Source organism: Anguilla anguilla, chromosome 6 (genome assembly GCF_013347855.1).
Source record: "Anguilla anguilla isolate fAngAng1 chromosome 6, fAngAng1.pri, whole genome shotgun sequence".
Taxonomy (NCBI): Eukaryota; Metazoa; Chordata; class Actinopteri; order Anguilliformes; family Anguillidae; genus Anguilla; species Anguilla anguilla.
Window position 1 is genome coordinate 34,459,706 of NC_049206.1, and position 12,687 is coordinate 34,472,392.

The 12,687-nt window shown below is 37.9% G+C and overlaps 1 protein-coding gene across 3 annotated transcripts in view; it reads right to left on the reverse strand.

Moving 5' to 3' along the window:
* Positions 1–12,667, reverse strand: part of cpsf2 (cleavage and polyadenylation specific factor 2) — a 63,114-nt gene extending 50,447 nt beyond the window's left edge. For 2 of the 3 annotated variants that reach the window (XM_035422106.1, XM_035422105.1), the window contains exons 1-5: positions 12,414–12,667; positions 11,146–11,327; positions 10,634–10,793; positions 9,947–10,052; positions 9,696–9,825 (exon numbers count right to left, since the gene is read on the reverse strand). In XM_035422106.1, coding sequence (XP_035277997.1) covers positions 9,696–9,825; positions 9,947–10,052; positions 10,634–10,793; positions 11,146–11,300 — 551 coding nt within the window. In that variant the 5' untranslated portion in view covers positions 11,301–11,327; positions 12,414–12,667. The remainder of the gene's footprint in view (positions 1–9,695; positions 9,826–9,946; positions 10,053–10,633; positions 10,794–11,145; positions 11,328–12,413) is intronic. The other variant, XM_035422107.1, reaches the window with a different exon arrangement.
* Positions 12,668–12,687: the final 20 nt, after the last annotated feature.

Sequence of the window (12,687 nt, forward strand, 5' to 3'; positions counted from 1 at the left end):
ATTCATTATTCTCCTTCACTGGTAGCTCACCAGGTAGCTTACCAATAGAGCCCGACCGATATATCGGCCCTTATTTAACTTTTTTGACGACATCGGGATCGGCAGTTATGCCGCCGATGTGTCCCAATTTTTTAATAAGTATAATAAACAAAAAAACAATTATTATTTATCTGTACTTGTCTGTTCGAACATTGTAATTGCTATTTACTAGAATTATCCAGTAGAGGGAGCTCTAATACAAGTGCGAACTGCAGCAGCTGACGCGCTACTTCTGTAATAAGACGTTTGTCACTCGTGCCTCATTCAATATTCTCCACTGCAAGACTTGTCTGCACAGATTCGACTGCTGCAATAAAGGTATGTATATTTTGTGAGTTTTTCATTAAATGCGTTTATACGACCACTATGTTTATCAATCCTCATTATCAAGCGAGCGAGCTAGCTAACATATTTGGTTCACTTTAGCAAGCTAGCTGGCTAGCAAGCCTTTATGAAGTGGCAGTGAGCACATAAGCAGCATAGGATCTACATTTCCAGAGGACATCGCTGTATTCTCAAATAAATAACCAGCCAAAATAAAATGGTCATTGAATGCATCACACATTTGTTTTTTTATCTGAGATAATGATATTAGCTACTATATGATGCTGTGTCAATAACCAACGCGTTATTGCAGGCGAGTGTGTCATCTAGTCACACGTCATCGTAGCAAGCTAACCAGACAGTAAAAACGCAGATAAAACACTTCTAACATGGATCATTTTAAGCCATGTTATCTAGCTTTGTCGTGATAACATGAGAGAAGGATTGCTGTTGGAGAAGTGAATCAACCAACAGTTAGCGCGGGTAACCTGCACAAAGCGCATTGTAGTTTTTTCACGTATTTCATCCAGTCAATTTAATTTCATCTAACGTTACACTTGATTCACTCATTAGCTCTGCTAGATAATGTCTTACTCTTTGAGATCATGTAGTAGGAATAAAATAAGAAAATATAATTAATGTACTGAGAATATATACTAAGAAATAATAATAAATGAATAACAACAACAATAATAATATTCATAAAAATATATGTTTGAAACTGGAAAACTTTTTTTTTTTTAATAAATTTTTTATAGATGGCTGGAAAAGAAAGGAGTAAAAGCAAGGTGTGGAGTTATTTTGATTTCACACACTTAAAGATGGTGTTAATATATATATTTAATTTAATATCATCTTTTACTTTTTTTATCTAAAAAGTTCTTTGTGTGTTCATTTTTATTTTTATTTGTTTGTTTATAAGTTAAATGTTCTTATATATATAAACTTTAATAAAATATAAGTTTCTATATTTGAAAATGTTGCACTTTGACAAAATATCGGTCAAAACATCGGTAATCGGTGGGCTTCATTCAATGAAAATCGGGATCGGCATCGGACCCAAAAATCTGGCATCGGTCGGGCTATACTTACCAACGTTCAAAATGGCTCAAAAAAAAGTTACTCACACATACAAAGCACTGTCTAAAAATAGGCTAATTAATTCAAACTGGCAAAATTTAGGCCTTTCATTAAAAGTATTGATATCAAAATTATGCCAAGTTACAAGAAACAATATCGGTTTACCTCACACGATTAAACAAGCTGTATGCCAAAGCAAGACTACCCAATGTTTCCAAAACTGTTTCAAGTTACATGGTGTTCTGCCAGATTTACCACTAACAAAAACCAGTTGAACTATTGAGGCCTCCATTTTCTCTCATCGACTAATATCAGTTTGAAAGCCAAGATACACAAATAATTTAGCTAAATGGTAACAGGCGCCAGCGTTGTGGAAAACTTATGACCTGATGTACTACAACTTTCAGAAGCCTACTGAAGAATGCCGGGACATCTGGCCAATTAGCTCACAAAATAAAAAGAACCATATCAAAGCAAATGCGACAGGTCCAATTCTCCTCTTATCACGCATTCATTTGGTCGAGTTAGCTAGCAGATAGTAAACTGCTCCAATGAAATTCCACTCTTGTGTAATGAAGTTACAGGTACTTTCTGGCACAATAATTTATTGTAAAACTGCACAGAATTAACAGAAATGCAACTTTGTTGCAAACTTGTTTTGTTTCTTTTGTTTGTATGCATAGGCTTACAATAATATATCAGAATTAGCATATTTAGAAACATACACTAGTATTCATAAAGATTAGGAGCGGTCGGGAGATTGTAGGAAGGATACATCTTAGCTATCATATTACTTGCAGCCATATATCTCTCAAGGCTAACAAAGAAAGAAAAGCTAATACATTAACATCAAGCATCTTCACAACAATGAAACCATGTAACCTTCTCAGCAAGTCTTTTTGTAACCTTATTAACAAGGCCACTGCAGAGCATGGCATATGCCCCCGACCATATGTTGTGAACCACATAATGTAGGTAACCCCCCCCCCCCCCCACCCCCCCCCCGTATAACATGCCCTCCTCCTCTCTGCTCCCCTTCCCCTAAAATCAAAAAGCCACACAATGATTGAAGTATTAAGTAATGTTTTTATTGTTAATATACTAAAATTTAACAGAAGAATCCGATGAGAGTAGAAGAGAAAACATTAATCACCGATAAAAACCAGCCTTCGTGTAGTCAAATCAAATTCAACACCAAAAAATCTGCCTGATTGACAAAGGCGACAATGAGCGGAAACTAAATTCATGATGGTGGCCGTGGCAGCCATATTGAATGAGCGGTGGTGTCACCGAGCGAAACCAGCCTTCATGTGGTCAAGTCCAGTTCACCACCAAAAAATCAGCCCAATCGACAAAGGTGTTTTCTGTTAAATGAGCAGAAACCGAATTCAAGATGGTGGCCGTGGCAGCCATATTGAATGAGCGGTGGCGTCACCAATAGACACCAGCCTTTGTGTGGTCAAGTCCAATTCAACACCAAAAAATCTGCCCGCTCGACAAAGGCGTTTTCTGTTAAATGAGTGGAAACCAAATTCTAGATGGCGGCCGTGGCGGCCATATTGAATGAGTGGTGGCGTCACTGATCGAAACCAGCCTTTGTGTGGACAAGTCCAAATAACCACCAAAGGCGACAAAGGCGTTTTCTGTTAACTGAGCGGAAACCAAATTGTTGACGGATGACGGACGGATGGACAGGGTCTCGACATAATGTTTTTAGCCGGTGAATAATTTAACTATAACAAATAACATATAGCATAGCATTTTTGTGGTTAGGGGTGTGATATTTATAGAGTTTGAAAATATTAATGTAGCGTAGTTATATTGGCTAGATTACAATAACACAGCCGACTGGCTGCAAAATACCAGTCGCTAAATGCCAGTTTGCAACCGAAAATCCTCTTTTATAAATGTATGATGCCTGTCTGCGGTGATATGGAATGTGCTCAAATTAAAAAAGAATTGCAAGTAATGGTTTATCAAAACCTTTCAGGTTCTACCGACTGTGCTGTAGCAGTAAAAAAAAAAAAAAAAGGCCAACAGGATGCTGGGATATATAGCCAAAAGTATTGAGTATAAATCCAAGAAAGTTATACTCATACAATACATTTGTTAGACCACACTGTGTAGTGTGTGCAGTTCTGGGGACCATACTACAAGAAAGATATAGTGGTTCTGGAAAAGGTTCAAAGAGCAGCAACCAAACTGGTTCCTGTTATGAAAGATAAAAGCTTGGAAAGACTTAAGATGCTTAACCTCTTCAAGCTTAGTAAAAGGAGACTCAGGGCTTATTTGATTGAGGCTTTAAAATTCATAAAGGGGACCAACAAAGTGAACTACAAGAGATTCTTCAGGTTGAGATCTGTTAGTAGAACGAGAGGACATAAATTGAAATTAATTCTGTACAGACATTAGAAATAATTTTTCCACAGAGATTAGTCAATAGCCTGTAGTAGAGGCAGAAACTGGGGATTTTCAAGACTAGGCTTGATATGGTGTTAGATACCATCTAGAATGTAGGTAATCAGCACATATTTAGTTAGGAAAATGGCAAGCATTGTTGGACTGTATGGCCTCTTCTCGTCATTTATGTTACGTTATGTAATGTTATCATTTCACTGCCACTATTATACGCATTTGGTTGTTATGAATACACTTAGTGGCTTGCTTCGCAGGCATAAAAATGGTGTCTTTCCAATTAACTGTCCAATTGGCTGAAATAGAATCACATGTACTATAGCTCAACATTTGCCACTGTTGCCATTTTGTTGGAATGGCATGTAAATGGTAAACAGACTGCATTTATATAGCGCTTTTATCCAAAGCGCTTTACAATTGATGCCTCTCATTCACCAGAGCAGTTAGGGGTTAGGTGTCTTGCTCAGGGACACTTTGACACGCCCAGGGCGGGGATCGAAGCGACAACCCTCCGACTGCCAGACAACCGCTCTTACGTCCTGAGCTATGTTGCCCCGCATGTCTAGCTTAAAAGCTATAAGGAGAAGTAGAGGACAGAAATTTCGGCAAAAAGAAAATAAGAGTAAGAAAAATAACATGTATGCAAGAGGCACTGGGTTGTTGAATTAAACACACTAGTAAGAATATGTATAGTAAGTATGCAATATAACAAGCAGTCAGTTGCTGAAGCAACCTCACTAATAAAATTAATTAAATCTTTAATATTAGTGAAACCAAATGCATGTAAATAGGCCTACTCAAAAAGCACAATTATAACTCAAAGCACCAAATGAAACTCTAAACCACTGCAAGTGCATGTTAAAAAGTTATGAATTGGTCTATAGTGCCACCATGCGGTCAATTGCTGCTATGTTCTAACAGATTGCAATTTCACAGATCCATAACATGCCTCCCAAGTTTCAAGAGTTTTCAACATACCATCTGGGAGCTACAAGCATTTTCCACATAGAAAAAAAAGAAAAAGAGAGGGTTCCAGCAGCTTTGCAGAAAACCCAATAAGTATTGCGCGATATAATCATGATTATTTCCCAAAATGTCAGCTGACTGAAAACAATACAAAGGGAAGCGTATATAACAAGTCTGTTTTTTTCAACCTGGGTTTTATTTTTGCAAAGTTTTTCATCAATCCTTTAGGTTCTGATAGTACTTTATGTAACTGCTTCATTGCCAAGTTTTGGCTTTTTAGACGTTTTTTTCCTCTAGTAGCTTCACCACGGTGTCTGTGTCTATGGGGTATATTAAGGCTACAGATTCAATGTACATTCCAGCAAGTCCAGTTTATCTAAACATGTTATTGGGAAGAGAAAATGAATGTGGATGTTTAAATAAATTTGTCAAAATTAAAAATAATTGTCTGAACTTGCAGGATTGCTACACTATTATGTGCACACACAGATAAAATTTTGTCTTTGTCTTGGTATTCCAGTTCAAATAAATATAGGCAGCCATCAAAATGAAGCCGCTCGACAACATCCTCATAATAGTCTGATGAATAATCAGACAGTGCACATACCTGCCAACCTTAGGAAAATATTTTGAGTACCACAATAGTCAGTGTAACGCTTAGTTCACATGCTTTTGCACCACTTCGCTTTGCACGCACACACAAGCCTTTCTTCATAATTCTAGTTTTGACTGTTGAAGTGATCAGGCAAAATCGTATAATTTGACCTGATTCTAAAATATCACTTGCACTGCACTGGGCTATATTATGATACACTTGCAAGTCAAAAGTTTGAGTATGCCTGCTTAAAACAATTTTTTCATAATTAATATTTCATTATATGATATGTGGGCTTATACAAACTGATAACCATCAGCTAAGTGAATTGCATTCAATTATTTAATAAAAATTGAAATAATTTATTTTGTATATTGTAACATATGTTTTCATTTTCAAGTATTTACAGAAACTTTTGTAAAAAAAAAAAAAAAAAAAAAACATGTTGCAATGTAAAACACTGTCAATTATGAATAAAACCAAGTTTCTGTTCATGATTTCCATTTTTATTTAACAAATAATTGAATCAGCTTATATAGGCACACATCAAATAGGCCGAATGAAAAAAAAAAAAGTATTCAATTGATTCAAAATTATCTAGGAATGTAGGCCTTTGTAACTAGAGGTTTAGCTAAATTATTACCTGAAGTTCCTTGGTGGCTAATGTCAAAATCATATAGCTCAGGAGGTACATAGCGACATAGCTCAGGAGGTAAGACCGATTGTCTGGCAGTCGGAGGGTTGCCGGTTCAAACCCTGCCCTGGGCATGTCGAAGTGTCCTTGAGCAAGACACCTAACCCCTAACTGCTCTGGCGAATGAGAGGCATCAATTGTAAAGCGCTTTGGATAAAAGCGCTATATAAATGCAGTCCATTTACCATAATTGCACAATGCGCAAAACGGACGTTTTGAGGGGCGGAGGCACGGCCATTGCTCCTGATATTTTGCGAGGAACTTCTGGGGGGCATGGACTCGCTTCTTTTTAGTAGGTCTGCTGCTCTCTCTCTCTCCTTAGCCGCGTTTCCACCAAAATTACCCGGAACTTTCAGTCCCAGGAACTACTTTACCAGGAACTAAAAGGTTCCGTCAGCCAATGGTTGTCTGCGTTTCCACCGGGGTCTAAAGTCCCGCGAAGATTAGGCAAATTAGCCCACTGACGTATGAAAAAGCGACGTTGTCGTCGGTCCATCTGTCATATGATTTCTTCTGTAACCCCATACTACCACCGAAGTAGCCTACATTATTTTCTAATAACCGGGACAGCCCGGAAGGGTTTATTCCACTTATATACAACGGGTTACCAACAATGACTATATATGGTTACTTTTGTATTTATTGATTTTTATCGATTTAATCACATGGAATTGAAATATTCTTCTGCAGCCGTTTGGGCATATTTTACCGTTGTCAAGCAAAAATGTCATTGGTAGTTGAACTTGGACCGTTGTTATGCAACAAATAGTATATAACAGGCCAATAGTCAGATTGTAACTGTTTTATATATCCTCTCAAACACATTCATTATGTTTTTATGCGAACATTCGCTTTCATGTCTTGACATCCGAAGCGACAGAATGCATTCACATTTCCAATATAACTGGCAACAACAGCAGAAAACATGCACACGTTGTAAACAATTTGCTGTTTGATTACTTTCTCATCGTCAATTCTATATAGGCTAATCGCAAAATGACAAGAATAGAACAAAAACTCGGACTTGCGTGAAAATTTAAATTAGTAGTGGTACAGCCACCGTTTGTTTTCCTTCGAAGTTACTGCTAGCCGATCAGCGAAGTGTGCCCTACAGATGCGAACCATGCACCATAAATTAGTCCATAGTCTTCCTGGTCTTTTTGTGGAATTGAAGAATGGCAGAGTAAAATTATGGCAGTCTGAAAAAGCTAAAGGTACGATTACTAGAATTAACCTGTTATTTTACCCTGACAAAAAGTGCGGAAGGTGATTTCCAGTTTGCTTTTACTGTATCACCAATGTGAATTACGCAGAACTACCGCATACCTCACATAACTGTATCAAACGTTTTGAGTCAATTACAACGGGCTAACAAAGAAAATCCGGAAGAAAATATTCAGCAACCGAATTAATCCGTTTGAATGTTTTGGTAGCCTACGCAATATGCTGTCCCAGCACGAATGCTTAGAATTTTATAAAACGAATACTAAAGCAAGAAAAGAACAGAAGAGCACACGTTATAATTCCAAGACGTTGGCAGGCTATAACCAAAAGTAGGCTACTGCGCCGCATAACTTTAAATCAAACTTGTATGTTATTATGAAAATAAATCGGTTTGCGCCTGCATATTTTCAAACATGGCGCCTGAAAATAGACACAAAAAAATGCTGCGAGTACTCGACCAATCAGAAATGTTCAGCGCTGCAAGCGCCACCCAAAAGGTTCCTGTACTTTCGGAAAGTACTACCCCCCGAGCAGGAACCTTTTGGGGGGTAAAACAAAGCCCCCGAAACTAAATTTAGACCCTAGTTCCTGCGGTGGAAACGCACCGAGTTCCTCAAAAGGTTCCTAGTTCCGGGGTATAGTTCCTGCGGTGGAAACGCGGCTCTTGTTAGTATCCTCGTCATCTGACGTCATGATTATTTTCTAACTGCAAGGCTGGTCGGGTGACTGGCTGCAATAATAGGAATTATTTGCTACGTTAGCAGTCTATAGTCAAACACCTTTGCAATGGTCACTTTGCTCCAACAGAGCGTGCGCGATTCAAAGTTTGAACACGGAGTCTCCATAGCGTTTGAGTTACTGCAGCTAAATTACTCCATCAGTTATTCGCACGTCTCCTAACGAGGCTAAATCGTATGCGAGCTACTGCTACGGCTAACTATATACACTATTTTATCTCATTACGATATACCCCTTGAAATGCATCATCTCGTAAAGTTACAGAACATGTTTTAACGTTTTATATGTTAACATTACGGTCACATTTTTGTTCTTGTTGATTATTATTCCCCACTTCCCATTTTACCTCAGCAATGCAGCGTTACGCCTCGGTGGATAATAAAGTACCGCTGCGTATCAGTGGATGTTGAGTGGGTCGGGGAGGAGTTACAGAACCAAAAGCACAAGGTCGTTAGCATCTGGTTCAATTCACGGTTCGAGGGATGTAGTTCAAATACCGAATAAATGTACTGTATTGTTTTGTACTATTTGATTGTTTTTCGTAATTAAATTACAATAATATATATATATTTTTTTTTTTTTGCGTAGTTTCAGCTAGCATTTCGTACCTGCGTATTTTGACCAACAATTGCGTGGTTGGTACACAAAATGCATGCAGGTTGGCAGGTCTGAGTGCAACATGTCCAATATTTGTATTTTCTACATTATTTTATAAAGGTGATTCAGATTAAATTTAAAACACGTTGACACCTTTTCAGGAGATTACTAGAGAAATCGACTCTAACACACATGACTTCGGTAGATGTCATTCCGCCCACGTTGCACTGAAACGTCTCCTTATGATAAGGCTCTGGGGCAGATAATGGTGTGAAGCCATCAAAACGCACTCTTCTGGAAGCAGTTGAGAAAAGACATAGCCACATTGAATCAGAGCTCCTTCACTGTGTAGCTACGACAACAATATAACAATGTTTAGGTTTTCTTCGTCACCTGTTGCTTTGAAGAAACAAATTTTTTTTTTAACTTTACAAATCAGCTATCAGAATCGGCTGATTTCATGATCGGTCCACCCCTAGTAGTCACATTTGAAAATTGAATCAATGCATACAGAACAAATAAATAAAAACAAATAAATAAAAATCAATGGAGAAATTTAATCTGCAGGTCTAAATGCATTTTGCGGCCATTGAGCCAATATGACCAAAGATGTCAAACAAGAATGCACATCGTACTTGAATCACAAAGGGGCAATTTAGGACATGTTAATTTAAGCCAAAGAAGCTACTACAGGCTCATTTCTTTTTCTTGCTGGAAAATATTCTGACACGTGTAACCTGCCAGTTGGCACACTTCCATTTGTTACTATATTGTAAAATATAATGGAAGTAAATTCATCTAAGGGTTTATTTTATGTTAGAAAATATATGTTATGTTAGACATTGATGATTATGCATTGTTTTAAAAGTAGTGGTGACACACTAAGAAAAAAAATGTGTCATGTATAGAAATTAAAAAAAAAAAAAGATACTTTGAGAATGGTGCTAATTGCATTAATCGAAATCTTAATCAAATTGTGAGGTGCCTAGAGACTACCACCCCTAACTTCCATGGTACACTTACATCTCCCTCTTGTGGTTGAAGTCCACAGCATACACAATCTCCTCTTCCCCATCCTTCACAATCTTCCAAATGGTTCCGCCAATCATGTGACCGGCAGGGAGTGGGGTGATGGACAGGCCATGCCCTTTCCCTGCAAAAGACACTTCTCTGAACAATCTGCCATTGTTTTACAAGAAAGCTAATCCAAACACCATTTCAAAACACAGACATCAACCTGACAAACAGCTTTTGATGTTTTTCAGCAATCTTACCTTTCAAATTCACTATCTGAGAGTACTTTAGCTGCTGTATCTTGTCAAAGGCAGAATCCACATCGTCCAGGGTGAACAAGGTGAAGTCCTCAGTATTGTGACGAGACTGATGAAACAAGGGACAGAATGGTGCCTTCAGTCATTTACATTCCCATATGAACCCCACACATCATTTTTATTCAGTCCGCCTTTTTTGATGAATATTCTCAATGTTGCATTTAACTTCCAGCCACAAATGTCCAGGTATTATGTGTTTGTCCCCCATTCTGGGTTCTGGGTTCAGTTTGTAAAACTGTTACAGAAAACCCTGTTGTGAAGAACTAAAAATGCTTAAATTTGTTTGTTTGTTGTCTGTCAATCAACAAGTCCAACACAAACTTAAACATCTGGGAAATGGTTTCTGAAATCGTCAAACATCTCCTTATATTCTTAATCCACTGAAAATGTTTAAGGTGTTCTTTGCGTGTGTAATTTATGATTCTCTTACAAACTCAGGCTCAAATACAAAAAGCAGAGGTTGAACAAAAAGTGAACGGCAAAAAAAAAAAATTTGTGTTAACGTTACCTTACCAGTTATAGTATTAGCTGAGCTTTCACAAACACATTTCTATGGAACAATAGAGATGGGAAGAAATTTTAGAAATGGGAACCTGACTTCAGTATCACACACAGCTGCTATCATCTCACCTGATACAAGTCGTACATGAACATCTGTCCCATCTTGTACACAGGAATGGTGGCATAAATGGTGCAGTTAAGGCCTAGTTTCCCTACAGCATACGGCAAAGCTCCAAGGTGCAGGGGATCAGGGTGGGAGAGGAGGACTGCATCCACTTGATGAACATGCCTTGAGAGACCGTACCAAGAGACCAAATATCAGCGCTGACAAAGTACAGGTTCTCACAGTACTTCAAATGCAAAATGCAACGATTTCCCCCCCAAAGACAACTTCCAATCTTATTACCACCCTCATTACAAATGATCATGTTGTCAAAAGGTTAACGTACTCAGTGAAAATCCTTAGCAGTAAGGATGGAACTTTTTAAGCCGCAAGAATATTCAAGCACTATGGAAAATCCCAGAATGTGTGGGAACCCTACAGATAACACAAGTCCACACAGACCTTCCTCCTCTACAACCAATAAGCCCCATTTTGTACAAGAAAAGAGAAGAATCAAGAGGAGCTTTAAAAAGAATACCTTTTTATAGCATCGATGATGTCTAGAGAGAAGCTCTCATCCCAACCGCAGTCAAGTAAGAAACGAAACTCATCCACCTGTAACAGGTAGCAAAGCGCAGATTCTTCCTGCACACCGGAGAGGGCAGTCAGCTTGATAATGGATGTCATTTTCATCAATTAAGTTGCGGCTGATGCTTCACACTGAAATAACAAGTACAGCTGTTCAAAATATTACCATCATGCACTAACATTTTACGCCTTCACACACACTTCAAGTTGTTGTACTGGCAGTACATCTGCTGGAAGTAAACAAGCCTTTTTTTTCCCATGAAATAAGCTTTGTTTTATTTCAATTAAAACTCAAAAACTAATACTCTAGACATACACTTAGTACATTTTCGTTTAGAATGCAGCTAGCTAGTTTAGTGGTTCTCAAACATACTTCTATATATGTTTGTTTTTGTTCCAACCACAATTTCAATCCCAAAATTTTAACAGGCTGTTCTTTTTAAATGGACACTTGACACGTTTTATGGGATTATTTGTCATTTTAAGATGCACTATGTCAGAAAGAGCAACGCATGGCATTAAGAATAAAAGACCCACATTCACACTGTGCTATATTGTAAACAATCACATAAAAACTAAAAATTGAACTGATCAACATAGACTGAGGTAAATCAATATGCTCTTAATTGTGAAAGTGTAGACATCTGGCCATTTAAATTAACCATTTGATAGAAAATGAAAAATTCAAAGACAAAGCAAATGATAATGAACCAAACCTATACTGCGTTAATTTTAAATTCTAAGGAAAAAGTTTGTTCAGCAACCTTAACTGAGTAACAGACTGCTTGAAACAATACCAGCATGCAGTTTCAGAATTACTGAGCTAGATATCTACCCTAAATTAACGTTAAGTATCTATGATTTCTACTAACTACCGTGAGCTAACATGCACGATTTACAGCGTAGAGTAAGAAACGGCAAAATTCTAGTTTCGTTGTAAAAAGCGAGTAAAACTAAGCATCACATGGAACGGCATATTACCTTACCTATATTACTGAACTATGCGACCTTACGATTTAGAAAACCAATTGAATTATCTACAACAAAACGTATCCACCTTTGTAAACTCGCTTCTGCGGTACCCAAAGTAACTTTAAGATACGCTTTTTGAACATATAACGTTAGCTAGCAAGGAAACCAGGAATCTAGCTAGCAGCTAAGGTTAGCTTGGAAACGTAGCCTAGGTGAATTTATCTGCTAGTTAGCACGGTTACTTACCTAACTATATGCACCACAGAATAATAGTAGCATACCATGAACTCATCAGGTCAAGGATACTTTCTTGCCGTCAAAGTATAAAATGAATAACGTTACACCGAGAAGCTATCTGGCGATTATGTTACCTAACTGCTATTTCAAATGTTCTTCTTTTTGTTAATGGCGGGATTTAACCAATGTACAACGTGCATATCGCCACCTAAAGTACCGGAGTGTGCCGTATCCAGGCAACCGATTGGAGTGGTCGGCGTAGACATGCATGTATAACCACAGC